Source organism: Argiope bruennichi, chromosome 6 (genome assembly GCF_947563725.1).
Source record: "Argiope bruennichi chromosome 6, qqArgBrue1.1, whole genome shotgun sequence".
NCBI classification, from domain to species: domain Eukaryota; kingdom Metazoa; phylum Arthropoda; class Arachnida; order Araneae; family Araneidae; genus Argiope; species Argiope bruennichi.
Window position 1 is genome coordinate 60,348,885 of NC_079156.1, and position 15,597 is coordinate 60,364,481.

The 15,597-nt window shown below is 27.7% G+C and overlaps 1 protein-coding gene across 3 annotated transcripts in view; it reads left to right on the forward strand.

Annotated features, from left to right (window-relative positions):
• LOC129972751 (inactive dipeptidyl peptidase 10-like) overlaps window positions 1-15,189 on the forward strand; it is a 471,231-nt gene extending 456,042 nt beyond the window's left edge. For 2 of the 3 annotated variants that reach the window (XM_056086999.1, XM_056087001.1), the window contains 8 exons: window positions 146-375; window positions 2,576-2,674; window positions 5,425-5,500; window positions 5,711-5,905; window positions 8,033-8,190; window positions 8,878-9,015; window positions 9,280-9,353; window positions 13,529-15,188. In XM_056086999.1, coding sequence (XP_055942974.1) covers window positions 146-375; window positions 2,576-2,674; window positions 5,425-5,500; window positions 5,711-5,905; window positions 8,033-8,190; window positions 8,878-9,015; window positions 9,280-9,353; window positions 13,529-13,669 — 1,111 coding nt within the window. In that variant the 3' untranslated portion in view covers window positions 13,670-15,188. Of the gene's footprint in view, window positions 1-145; window positions 376-2,575; window positions 2,675-5,424; window positions 5,501-5,710; window positions 5,906-8,032; window positions 8,191-8,877; window positions 9,016-9,279; window positions 9,354-13,528 lie in introns of all 3 variants that reach the window. The other variant, XM_056087000.1, reaches the window with a different exon arrangement.
• Window positions 15,190-15,597: the final 408 nt, after the last annotated feature.

The following is a 15,597-nucleotide window of genomic DNA, read 5'->3' on the forward strand; positions in this document are numbered from 1 at the left end:
ACTTTTACAGAGCTGATTCAATACAATAAATAATAAGGAATAATTTTTAATATCGGATTAAAGAATATAATCGTTTTAATTTCTTTTCGGTTTATGAAAAAGAAAGAAGTAGAACCTAGTTCACTAACACTTCTTTTTTTTGCAGGTACTATTTAACAACGCTGCCCAACAGTCCTAGTCAGAGGCATCTGTTTTCCGTTACTGATATGAATTCCGATATGCCTCGCACCGAAGAGTGCCTCACTTGTGATCTGGGCGACGATTGTAAATATCACAATGCAATATTTAGTCCCGGTGCAAAATATTATATTTTAGAGTGCCTAGGGCCGGGAGTGCCTTGGATTGATCTCAGAGCCACGGATAACAACACTAGGTGTAAGTTATTTCATTTTTTTTTTAATTTTTTATTCATATTTAGGTGTGAAAGAATATTCGATATATATGTAATGATATTTTAAACTCTTAATTTAAACCAAATTAATTTCCAAAACTTTATCTTAATTTAGCCCATCGTGACTTCATTCTAAAATATTCTCTTATTTCGTGATCCAATTCCACTTTCGGTTTAATTAATCCCTTTGTAAAAATAATGCGCCATCAGTACTACGTATCAAATGAAAGTGATACTTTTGCCCTTATCAGAAATCAAAATATGTTTTTTCATCTGCACGTGACCGGAAATCTTATGTTATATAAGACTAGTGATCATTTGTTTCGGCCCTTTTGCCTTCTGCCGCCCTGCGTCTGCTTGTAAGTAAATTGCTCTCCTGAGATGGATATTAAAGAGAGTTAAAAATGCAACGCCTCGTCTATGCCTTCAAACCTGCCTTCTGCTGCAAATAAAATAATGTTACATATTATTTAGCCGACAGGATTCGAAAAATATTATATTACTTCAGTTGTCCTTTTGTGTCGTGTAATCTTACGTCGGCAGCTAAATCGTCCTTCTTTTTAATTCCGATATTTTGAGAGCAAGAGTATGACACCCCTTGCAATTTTAGTTAATCCTGCCGTTTCCAATGTTATGGCAAAAGAAATTCCTTCATCTTTAGCCGCAAAAAATGTCCATAAGAATGTTACAAAACTCTCACAATAGTACCTTTTATTCAGTGTTGAATAACATGGTTGAAATGATATACTTTGTCTTTTGTTAATAGGAATATCACGATTTTTATTGCCATGGACCGAAATTTCTTTTTCAGGTTTATATGGCAGACCAGAAATATACTATATAAACATTTGTTTTCTTCATAGCTCTACTCTCAAGTAAACAGTAAATTTCAATTTGAATGGCCTAGCACACTTATTAGGATTATTTAAAAAAATTTTTAATTAAATAAATCCTCACGTAGTAATTAAACTGTCATTGGATAGTTCTAATCTTTATGCTTACTCTAAGATGTTATATAAATATTTTTTTTATATAATCATTCATTAGAAATGTAATTATTTCCGGAAAACTAGGGAAAAACGCCGAATGTCAGTAATTTTTAAAAAAATCTTTAATTGATTTTGAAAGTTGGAAGCATAATCGACCCTTGAAATAGACGCCAGAGTGGCATGTGCGAATTTCAAATTGCTACAGTTCTCCCATTTTGAAGGAGGAATTTTTGTGATGAAAATAGATTTTCTGCTTTGTTTTAAATTTTTCTTTAAATATTTAAGTTCCTTACTGAGGGAACACACCTTTCATTCATTGACATACTCTTGAAATTTAAATCCATTTTAGTCGTCAATGAGTCAGTTTAAATACTTTTGAAACGAAGCTGTTATTTATATGTAATGCAATGATAATATAAAAGAATAATCCATGCATATCAAAGGATAAGGAGGAATTAATGAATGAACCCTTTCACACATACACGATTTGAATATTGTTGATTATGTAGAATGATAAATGTCTGATAAAAATCAGTTTTGGACCCAAAGAGTTTATTTATTTAAAGTTATATGTTGTCCAGAAATTAAAAAAATGTGAATCTGGAAAAATCTTAAATATCAAAATTATGATTCTAATTTATATTACATAAAACGTAAATCAATAGTAAAAGTGGAAATAAAATGTGAAAAACGGCAATCAACACATTAATCGCTCATCATAAGATGAAATCCACAAAGGGATTTTTTTTTTTTTTTTTTTGCAATAAGTATCGAAACAATTAAATGAAAAAATATTGTCTCTGCCCCAAATCCTGTAGTAGATCAATGTGGGAAGATGCAAAAGTGATGTGTTTTTCTCTCCCCCCCCTTCTTTTCATAAATTGTAGGCATTTTCCTTCCTTTCTCCAATTTTTTCATCTATTTTTCACTTGTATTTTCCCTTTTTTGTGTATGTATATATATAATTTGTTTAATAGTCTGAAAATTTTATTTGTAAATAATATTTGAGATGCAAGGAGTATGTCTCTGTTGATCAAATTAATTTATATAAAATAATTAAAGAAGAAGTGTATTAGATAATCCTATATAACACAAATGTTGCTGAGATAAGATTTAATGAAATATGAAAAGAATAATGAAATATAAAAATTTAATAAAATATGAAATGAAGAATATGTGACTTTTTTCCTTTCAGTGGACCTTTTGGACAGCAATGATAATGTAAGGTGCAAAATTGAAAGCACAGCAATGCCTCAGCTCAGAACGTTTAATGTGCCTATAGAAGGAGGATATAGTAAGTCATTTTATTTGAACCACTTTATATCAATAAACAAGGAGAAAAATTCAATCTCAATACTCAAAAATGCTTTACTATGATTTCTTTTTTAATAAACAAAATTCTCTGATTTTTCTTATATTGAAACACTGAGAGAAATAACACAAATTGTAATTTATTATATCTTATTACGTATTTTTAAAATTGCATGAAGGTTATATGTATATTGATAACAAAACAAGAAATAGATACATAAAATATAATTTTATTTCTTATATTATATATGTAAAATAATCAAATTAGACTAGAAGGAGAGTTCTCCCCTCGATTTTTTTCACATACTTAGATATTCAGCACCTTCTTTTCTGTTCTCCTCTGCATCTCTTGATAGCACAGAAGAAGGTAGCGAATCCTCGGAGATCAGGACAATCCTTAAGTGTGAGCGCTCACTCAGTCAACTTTTGCATGTAGTGAGGCAGCATTGTGCCTTTTCTGCTTCGCAATATAATGAAGAAAACTGAGTATGCGTTTTGGACTCTTTCTTATCTGTTGATTAAGGCCAAAATTTGATAGCAATTTACAATTTTGGCCATATGATCTCATACTAAATTCTATTTATTTAAGTTGCTATATTTTTGACTTACATTATCTGCATACACACGAATACGCAGACCGATTCAATCAAAAATTTAATACATATTTGCATTCTAATGATAAATCATAACACCAAATTTCATCTATATAGCTCTTAGCAACTGTGAGTTATCTTGTCCACATGTATATGGTCAGACGGACAGATTTTGTCCAAAACTTGGTATTAAAGACTATAGACTAAAATGTTTTGGGTTATTATATTCACATATACGTGATTCTAAAAACGTATTTGCAGACTCGGGAAGATTTGTAACATGGAGATTCGCCAAAAAGTCAAGATCGAATTTTTCGACGATCACAGAATTTCTATATGGAAAAGTAAACAGTTGATATTAGAAAGTGATATAAAATGATTTAGAATAAAGAGTATTATTCTAACTTTGAAAACTATTAATCCACAATTAAATAAATGAAACTAGCGTTCTATAATAATTTAAGGGAGAGCTCTATAATAAGATAGATGAAATATTTCACTAGAAGAACCTCTCATCAAAATATGTTGCTTTTTGTAATTTTATAATTCATAGAAAGATTCATAGTAACAATTGAACAACAAAAGACATTTTGCATAAATGTAATAAAATTTAAATGGTTAATATAGAATATTTATAACCTTAATTGATAAATGGTTTCAAAAATAAGATTGAAAAATTAATAAATATTAATAAGATTGTAATTGCCATGTAAAACTCAAATAATATTTACTTAATAGCAAGCTAATGTATTACAGAACAGATTATGTGCCAATTGAATTGTCAGAAAAACAATCCTTGCCTCACTACTTATCACATTGCCAACCAAACAATACACAGTTTGCACCTTCTCATGTTTATTTAGCCAAAATATGAATCTGATACACATCCAACAAGAACTTAACGCTTTTAGAAAGTGACAATATTTGTCACTAAAATGAAACTAACAAACTTAGTTCTCCTCTTGACTGTGCCAGAATTACGTATATAAGCTATAATTTAGAGGTTCTATTTTCTCTTGTTTGCGAACAGAGGTTATATTATTAAATTATTTCATTGTAATTAAGAAATACCTGAAAATTATACATTACAAATACCTTATCTCTCTAAATACTTGAAAATCATAATTATCACCAATATAAAATATCTGGACTAATAGAAGTCCATGCCATGTCTAAATCTACCACCATCTATTGGAAAGAGGAATTTTTCATTAGTGACTTAACACATATTGAAGAGTTAATTAATTTCCTTTCCTAAAATTCAGTGACAAGACTGCTTTTGTTCAGTAACTATGACAATTGCGACAAACACAACCATAAGCAAATAATCAAAATAAATCTCTCATTTGAAAATTAAAGTTACTTCTAATGGTATATCTCATTTTTCAAAAGAAAATGAAACTTCACAGCATTTTCTTAGTAATTATCTGTAATATTGTGTTCTATTTACTTAGAGATAATTTTTTGATTAAATTGGAAAATGGGATTTAGGGGCATAAGAGCCATACTTGGCTATATTTCAGCACAGGATAGCTTATAAAAGTGTTTAATAGTTGAAGTTCCTTTTTGTAAACATCTTGTATCGTATCCAAAAAAATACAAGGTTATTTTTAATATATTAGGAGCATTGTATAATGGGAAACAGCATATTAAAGTGATATAGGGTTGTGATGAGGCTACATTTCCTTGTTTGCATATATTTAAAATACCTGGCTTCACAATGATCAACATAATTCAAATTGTTTATCAAGATAGAATTTTCTCAAAAGTTAGAATTACCACAATGTATAACTACTTAGTAAGATCATTAATTTATCTTATTTGTACAGAGGCATTTTTGTACAAAATGTTTGCCCTTATATGTAAAATGCATATCAGCAAATTTCTTGTTTACATAGCGAAGAAAAGCACCTAACATAAGTAAGGGAATGTTTATTTGCAAAAGAATCCTCTACCATCTTAAAGCATCATTTCCTTGAATATGTATGAAAGTACAAATGCTTTTTGATTTGTAGTTCTTAATTGGTCTTTGGATTTATTCTCTATATTTATTATTATACGCAAGAAAGATTAAATGTGAAAAATTATATAATCTATATAAGTTGCTTTACACATTTGCATATATGCTTATTCTTTTTAGATGCAAATGTCAGATTACTACTACCACCTGGTCTAAGAGATGAAGAAATGGTAAAATATCCAATGGTAATAAATGTGTAAGTACAGATTTTCCACATCTATATTCAAAATTTATAATATTTATATAAGGATCCATTTCAATAAAACTGAATAATATTTAGCCACTAAACATCAAAATTATTTAAAGGCAATTGTTTAGCATGCCTGGAACTAGTATAAAATAGCATTAGATTGTTATTTTAAACTTAAGAATGCATGCATATTTATTATACTTATTGTGGGTTTAGATACGGTGGACCCGGTAGCCAAATGGTGACTGACAAATTCTCTGTGCACTGGGGGAGTTATTTAGCAAGTCGAAAAAATTTCGTCTATTCATGGATAGATGGAAGAGGAAGTGGAAATCAAGGTGATAAACGTCTGCATGAAATCTATCGTAAACTCGGGAGCACAGAAATTGAAGACCAACTAAATGTAGCAAGGTAAAAGAATTTTTGCATTAAAGAAATAAATAACTAGGAAAATAAATATACAGAATATCCAATCTAATCATGATCAAATAGAAAATTTTTAAACCTTTATAGATATCTCTAAATGATCAATTTTGTATTATTTCAAGATGATTGTAAATAATGAAATAGGCTTAAAATATTAATAAACATTTTAGATGAATGATTATTTGCTGGATGTTTTAACACAGAAAGAAATTTTAAACAGCTATATTCCATTTTTCATCCTTTACCTGAATTTTTAAGTAACTGGAATTCATTTTTTCTATTTCCCCCTTTTTCTTCATAATGTTTCATACAACACTTGTTCTATTCATTAGTAAAGATCTGACTAGGCAGATACAGAAGACTTGACTGCAAGCATATTGATTAAAAAATATTATTAGCCATGTTGTAAAATACAAATTCTATGAACAAAATGTCAGGAAAAATTAAACACTTTATCATGTATAAATAAACTGATTCCTGTATATTTCTTTATGTCCACCTGGTTATTACAGTACTTATGAATATCGATTTAAGTAATAAATATATCAATGAAAATACATTGTTTCAAGGTTATTTTTTTTAATATTAAATTAATATGTTGATTAATTTAGTTTCATACTTTTAACTTAAACAGTATGATAAAAAAACAACAACATCATACTGCCTAAGGCAACAAAACATGTGCATTCATTACTGATTGTTCTATGATTATTCTAAAATAGGTCTTTATCGATGGCAGAATGATCGATCTGATATGCAAAATTGTACAGCCCTTTAATTTGGATAGATATTCCATAAGCAGTTTTAATGGCCACAGCTATATATAAAAAAGTGCATAAATAACAATCGGACAACTTAAAATTGCAATTATATTTTTTATGTCAAAATAATCATTAACTCTTAATTATATAAAATGTTCCCCTTTTTTTGTATTTTTGTAAAAATTTGCTGCTTTATGCTTATGATGCAAATGAAAGTCAGCCTGCAATACTATATATATATTTGGTTTCTTTAAAAATTAATTATTCATACTTTATATATATAATAAATTTGGGCTTGGTATAATACATTGTTTGCAACTAAACTCTAAATACCTATAATTTATTTATAATTATCTTGTATATATATATATATATATATATATATAATCTGTGGTTTGGTGGAAAAACAGCCAGTATCTGAACCTTTGTTGTTTATTACTCAACACAGAAGAAACAATAAGGAGAAAGAAAGGCTATGCTTTAATGGATGGTAAATGATCTTAATAATAGATCAGTTACAAGTTCAAGAGCTTTTCTATTGTTGTTGGTAATAAAGATTTGGGGTAAGAACATTATTAGATAAACTTTTTTTAACACAATCAAAATGGAAATTTGGTGTGTGTGTGTGTATTTTTCTACTAAAATAGATATAAATCCATTTAAATGAAAATTTTTGAAATGTAAAAGATAAATATTTTACAGCTTATGAATACTTTCTTAATAAATTACTAAAACATGAGGTATAGGATAAAATAAAGGGTTTATTTTAAAAGTTTGTTTTAAAGATCAATTTCTTTTATTAACGAAGTGAATTATTTATTCATTTAAAGCAATTTTAGGCAAGTTATGATTGATTTTTACTGAGTTATAAAAATTTAAGAAATACATGCAATTGCTAAATTTGACAATTTTTCAGGTTTGATTCGATTTCTGAATAATATTTACATTAACATGTTGTGTAGTGATTGGATTTTGAAGCATTAAGAAATAAACATTCATAGATGGCGCTAGACAACTAGCGCGAGTGTAATTAAAAGAGTGATGTCATTCGAATGTTTGCTCTCGGAGAAGGAGTTACTGAGCAGAGTAACTCGAACGAATATGCAATAAATTTGTTGTTAAGTTTTCTATTTGCCTATTTATCCAAAGCACTCACAAACCAGCCACGACATGTTGTAAATTGAATTATATTTGTATTTAGTTTTTAGCATGGAACTTGAAATAACTAGTGTAAAACAAGAAATAAAAATTCTATATTTTTACAAATTAAAATAACATTTATAAAAATAAGTTGCTATACTGAAATTTTAAAGAATGTTGTACTTCTTAACAATTTCCTTTTATTTTTCAGTTACTTAAAGAATGAGATACCCTTCATTGATAGATATCGAACAGCCATTTGGGGGTGGTCCTATGGAGGGTATAGTACCATAATGGCTTTAGCAACTGACAGCCAAGTCTTCAATTGTGGTATTGCTGTTGCTCCAGTAACAAGTTGGTTGTACTATGGTAAAATATTTATATTAATTACATTTAAAGTCTATTTAATTTTATTTGTCATCAAAGAACATAAACCAAAATGTCTATTTAATAAAACAGAAAGATGATACCACTATTTTTATGTCATAAAAATACATAGCAAAGGAACTGTAGAGATAACAAGACATTTTTAATGTACAAATATTTTTGAATCTTTTATGACTACCTGAATTGTATTATAAAACAAACATTTTGCATGCATTAAATATGTCAATAAAAAAATTTGCCATAATATTTCTTTATATAAATACTCTAAAAAAAAAACCTCTAGTATCATGCAGACTTTTGAAAGAACAAATGATATCTCAATTAAGAATAATCCTCAACTATTAATAAACATCCTTGAAAAATGGATTATAAATAGTTTTTTTATATTTTTAATCAGTTTATTAAAGAGTGGAAACAATCACATTATGAAAACATAAAATGTAATAAAGCAAAAACCTTAAACTTTCTGTTGATTCAAATAAAAATTTCACTATAATATAAATATGTTTGTACTGCCAGTTCCATATTCTGTCAATTATGCATTTATATTTAATTTCTGTACTTAAGTATTCAAGTTTCAAATGTTTAATTTGGAAAGTAATTATCATACTACATACAATTTTAAGTAATAAACAAGTTATTTTGATTAACACTCTTTCTTCTACTTAGATTCTGTGTATTCAGAAAGATACATGCAAATGCCTTGGGCCACAGACAATTATATTGGATATGAAAAGGCAGATGTTACTAAAAAAGCAGCAAATATCAAAGATAAGAAACTTCTCCTAATACATGGAACAGCAGATGGTAACGTTTTTTGTTTCTCATGCATATAAATTTTATTAAAAAGAAGATTCGAAAAACCCACTTTCAACAATTTTATAATTGAATTAAGGGATTAAGAAACAAATATATTTTTATGAATATGATATTGACAATGATTGTTAATATCAAAGTCTAAAAAAAATATGAGACAGTGAAGATGATTTTGAGACACATGGTTAATTATAAATAATTTAAATACTTATTAATTAAGAAATATTACTAAACATGGAAAAAATTTCTTTTCAGATAATGTCCACACACAACAATCATTAATGCTGATGAAAGCCATTACAGATGCAGGTGTGATGTATCATGCACAAGTAAGTATAACATATTTTAAAATACTATAAAACACATTCATTGTTATTTTAAGGTTATTAAATTCAATATTATAAAGAGGAATTGATTATTCATTTCAGTGACTTCATAAATACCTCACAGAATTCACAGAACAGATCAACTTAGAGCCAAACAAATGTTTATTTTGACATATGTAAGAAGTACAAAAACAGTTATATTTGCACATTCAACTGTTGTAATTGATATTTATAATTGGAATTTTGTATATATACAATTTAATATTCCCTCTCAAACAAAATTATTCCACCTCTTATCATAGTCTCTGGAATTGTAAATGTGTTAAAAGTTTAGTTGGGAGGTCAGGAATAATTCGTACTCTCCACATGTTCAATACTGAATTTACCCAACAGAAATTTTTCTGTAATGAAATGAAATTTCATATCAATATGTTATGATCTCTTAATTTTAAACCAGTAGCATTATCAACATACAACACAAGTACTCATTTGGTATACCAATTTTACTGAGTGATCTACTGAACCAAATACATTCTTTAACACCTGCAGCACCGTAAGCAAATTTACTAATTACACCATTTCTTGCTGTCCTCTGCATAGTTAGCGTCACTGTAGATTTTTAACAGCTTAGTTGAATAATAACTAGGATATGGAAATCCATAATTTAATACCCCTTTCAAATATTTAAAAATTCATTTTACAGAATTCCAATTTGAGACTTTTAGACAATCTAATGTTTCAGACACAATACTTACTGAGAAAGAAATATCAAATCGATGTTCAGCAGCTAATACATTAGGCTAGCCACTGCTTCTTGATAGGGCATCTTCATTTATTATGTCTTTCACATGGAACTGATTGACAATTCTTTTGGCATAAACTTGCTACTCAATAAATATGAAGCCCTCATATTTCGTATTCATTGTTTATTCATTTCATTTTCATATTCATTGCAAGAAAGCAGTCAGGTAAAACCAATTGTTACTTAAGGAACAAACTCTGATATTTCTTCTTTGTCACTTCTAGCAACAAGATCATCATCCATCCAAATTATTAAAAACTTGTTTGTCTTTTGTTTGCATGGATCAGAAATCGATATTATATATTGACTTTGAATAAAATCCCCAAACCGCTTGTTTCAGAAGCAAGAAACTTGTTTTATGCTATACAGACTTTTCTTAAGGTTGCACACTCTACTAGATTTATTATTGTAGCCTTCTGGCTGTTTCATGAAGACTTTCTCTTGTAGTTCTCCATATAAGAATGCACTTTTCCCATCAAGTTGCAGTAAGTGAAGATTTTCACTTACTATACTGCTTATAAGCATTCTGAGAGCATCAAATCTAGCTACAAAACTAAATATCTCATCATAATGAGAATATCTCTTTGTCACTAGTCTGGCCTTATAGCTATCAATGGAACCATTCCTTTTTCTTTTGATTTGCAAGATTCAATAAATTGTTATGACTTTCTTGCCTTAGAGTAATTCATCCAGGTCCCAGGTTTTTGTTTTCTTTTAGAAAATTCTTTCCATCCTCTGATGACATTACAGAGATATAAGAATCTGGAATGGAATATTCTGCCATTAATATGTAATCTTACAAGTATAAAGGTTTTATAATTTCCTTTGCATGACTTTGCAATAAGCCACTCTTTACAGTGTTCAAACATTCCTTTGTATTTTCTTTAAGAATTGCTGAATCTGAAGATTCCTCATTATCTACAAGATAATATCAACAGTTTTGTGTAATGTTGCATCACTCACATTTGGAATCATAGTTTCAAGACCACAACTTGACTTAAAACAACCTTATCAGTTTTTGTCTATATTCTAAAGCTATCTTTTTCCCAACAGTATCTAATCAGATGGCCTCTCTTATTTTTTGGATCCAATTGCCTTCTTCTAGCTTTGGTATATGATTTTAATACTTGTTTCTTTTGTTGAGTCATACTTCATATGGGCTTTTATCGGGTACTGGTGCTTTTGCAGTTCTATTTAGCACATAGCATTTGAAACCTTCCAATTTTTCAGTTTGCATATATCCACTATAAATGTTCTTTAAAAAGAAATCACAAGTGAACAAGTTCAACTGAACTTGCATTCAAAAAGTAATCAGTCTAAGCTGATCTTGAATTCAATTATCTAATGCATTTTTATAGCATCTGACCCCATAACCAGTTATTTTATGCTATTAAATTTAATATTATAAAAAGGAATTATTTATGAAGCATTGAGATGAATAATTAACTCACAAAACAGAACAGTTTAGTGTCATATAAACATATTATATATAATAAATAGGCAAATATATATGTAACTGTTTCTGATTTAACTGTTAAAATAGATGGTTACAATCAGAATTTTGTTTGTAATATTTGATGATTATTAGAAACTAAACCATGAAATAATTGTATGATTATCAAAAAAAAAAAAAAAAAAAAAACTATTCTATTCTATATTTACAATGTCTCTAGAGTTTTGCCAGTTATAATTTATTTTGATATAGAGTTCTTGTTTTATTTCAAAATGAATCAAATTTAGTCTGTCATAATAAGAATTGAACATACCTATTTTGAACAGAGATTCATTTCCTTTCTTACAAGACTGTTAATTTCTTATGCATTGAAATTTTATTTCTTTTATAAATAAAACAACACAGCTTTTAGAAAATGATGCAATGTCTTAATGATTAAAAATAAATAAGACCATGCCATTTTTATATTCATCTTTTGAAATTTATTATCATACTCATCTTTGTATGCCTCTCTCTCATAAAAAAATAACTTCACAATCTATAATTAACAATAAATTAACATGGTCCATAACTCTATAGCCATTTCTAAGCAATTTTTGAATGAAATTCCAAATGCTAGGAAGAAAAACATATTCGAAAATTGAAGAAGATTTCAATCTGAATTTGAGTTATAGCGCACTGCAAGTAAAACAAATATACTCAGTTTTTAATATTATTATAAGAGAAAATGGTTATTTTTGTTACTTGATTATCATATAATAGAATAAAAGGCATAGACAGAGCATACATACAGCATGCTATAATTGTGATGCAAAAAATATGGAGCAAAGCTTTAAATGCTGTAAATATATAGCTGAAAACAATTACTAAAGCCACCAGATTCTATTAATCATATTTTATAAAACACACTTCACACATAAATATTTTAAACAAAGAAATCCCTTTTCCAGCAGCTGAAACTAAATTGTTACACTTCAAATTTCATTATTTTAGACAAAATTAGCTGGAATGCCTAAAGAAATTTCAAGACAAGCAGTGAAATTAGTGGTTTTTTAAAAATTTAAACTATTGGTGTATCAAGAATAATTTATTGAATAAGATTAATAGTACTGGAGGACTATAAGAAAAATGAGATATTTTGTAATATTTTCAGCAGTACATTTGCCTTGAACAACATGAAACATAATTTTGCCATTTTAAAGTACATGTCTATATCTAACCATTTAACTATTTGGGCAAAGGGGTTAGCACTCTTTATAATATAAATAATTATACTTAAGAAAAGTTAATATGCATAAATATATTGAGGAAAATTTAATTAGTCCCATGGTACCTTTCTTTAAACCGGGAAAAGAAATTTTTTTCTTCAGGAGTGCATCTACTGATTCAAACAAGAAAAGAATGATTCTTTACTTTATTTATAGCATTTCCCCAATTCAGTATTAGTTTTGGGAAATGAGCATCCTGGTGTACTTAATACAATAAAGACAATCACCAAATAATAATGTTTTCAATAAATAATGCATTTTTAACCCAAATGTTTTGTTGCAATCCAAATATTTGATTATAAAATCTCATTTCATACACTTGTTTTCTCTGGAAATCAATAACATGGTATTTAGTTCCACATTGAAAAATCATTAAACTCTGTAAAACAAGGTGCAAATCTAAAGCATAATGTATGCAAATTACATTTAGCTTTATTTCATAGATACATCCTCTTTCTTTTTCCCACTAAGAATTGCCATTTACCCTTAAAAAGAGATGGATGTAATGAATGAGATCATGCAAGATAAAACCTATCAATAAGATAATTATTTTTATCTCAAAAACGAAACATTAACTTTTTAAACATGTTTAAAAACGATTTCATTTCTATCATGCCAAATTTACAATAAATAAACTTTGGATTCATTTTCACAGGTATATCCAGATGAATCCCATAGCCTATCCAATGTAAAATCACACTTATATAGGACAATGGAAAGTTTTCTAGATAATTGTTTTGGCATACCAGAAGGAGAAGAAAGGCTACCACCACAAACAGAAGAGAAAAAGAGATAGTAGAAAGAAAATCTTAAATATTTTTGGCTTCAGTCCCTCTTCTTTTACAATCAATGATCCCATTTCCATAGAAGGTCAAGTTGGTCATTAACCATACATTCCTTCTCCACAAGAGTGATATTCAGGCACAATATGAACAGTTCAAAGCATAAAGTGCTTGGAAGTGCTTCTCAAGTTCAAGTGCTCAAATGGAGGAAAGCCTCAGATGGCCAAGGGCTTTGATAGTGATGCAGGAGAGAGATCCAAAACATCACCATGGTGCTTCGATAACAGACTTTTAACTATCAAGTCCTTTATTGATGACACAGAAAATAATTTTTTTTTAATGATATTTAACTAGAAGCATGGGAACAAAAGAATTGGTGATGTGCAGACATATGCAGATTATTATACACATATTTAAATTTTTAAGATCCTTTCTGTTTTCTTCTTTTTTAAAAACAAGAATTCACGAAATCTGAAATATTTTAATACTATTCATTTCCATAATACTTTTTACCATAGGAAATATCTAAAGAGAATAAAGTTTTAATATTTATGTTTTCTTCAAAGATACAAAATCTATAAATACCATTTAACTTTCAATAATTCTCCAATACATGAGGTAAAGTTGAGGGTATAAGTAACAGAATTCAATGATAATTTATAAGAACCATTAACTTTTATGCTCTTTTAATCTCTTTAGAGGCCTGCTGCATGGGAAATGCCATAACAAATCAGCAGTTTATACTGTTTAAATTACTTAAATTCCAGATAATGATTGTTTTTTCCCCCTCTTAAATAATTAAAAATGCTAAAGTGAACTTATTGCAAATTGGATTCTTGCTGTTGTGCTTAACATTTATTGAAATACTAATAAATAAATAATTATACTTGCTTGGTGTTTCATTTAAAGGAATTCTAGACTATTATTATGCTATCAATTTTAAATAAGGCATTTGAGAAGTGCACGAAGGATGCTTAATTATAATTTTTTAAGAATAAGAGTTCAGATGGAAACCTGCTCTGAAATAATTTATTTTAAAAGCAATCTTTAATCCCTAGAAACTGATTCATATATTTTTTTCAGTGGCTTCCACTACTTACTCATAAATGACAATATAAAAATAAAACTATATTTGTGAGATTAAAAACAAAAAATGTAAATTAATGGGTGAATGAAACTGATTTAGAAGTGTTTTTTTTATACCAATAATCTGCACATGTCTACACATCACGCATTGGTGCTTAAATTGTAGCACTGTAATAAACGACTTCCTTGGAGAGGTCTTAATTTATAAAAATGTCTGAAATCTATACATTGATGGATTTCAGAAACATATAAAAAGGATAAATTTCTAAATATACTTTAGTTAAACTGATTATGATGGGAAATTGTTATAATAATAATAAAAAAAATATTAATAAAAGTTATGAATGTTCTGAAAGATATATTCAAATAAAAATATCCAATAATGCTTGAAGAAAAATAAAACCAATGTGATTAAGGTGAAATTGAATAAGTACTATCAATTATTTTTAGAGTTGATCTAATGTAGAATTCATTATTGATAAAGAAATTTTATATTAAATGAAAAATATTTGAAAGTTTCACATATAAAGAGGCCTATATATATATATATATATATATATATATATATATATATATATATATATATATATATATATATATATATATATATATATATATATATATAAGAAGGCATTATAACAACTTATCTATTTTATTTTATTTTTTTTGAAATTTAAACTAAAATATATACATTATTGAGAATTTCAAAAAAAAAAAAAAGTACTTACTTGTATCTAACAGCATAAGTCAAAGGAAATAAATAAATTGGAATTTACTCTTTTACCTGTAGCAGCAAGATATAAATTCTGATTAAAAAAAATATATTGACAAGATTTACAAAATGAGAAAGAAATAA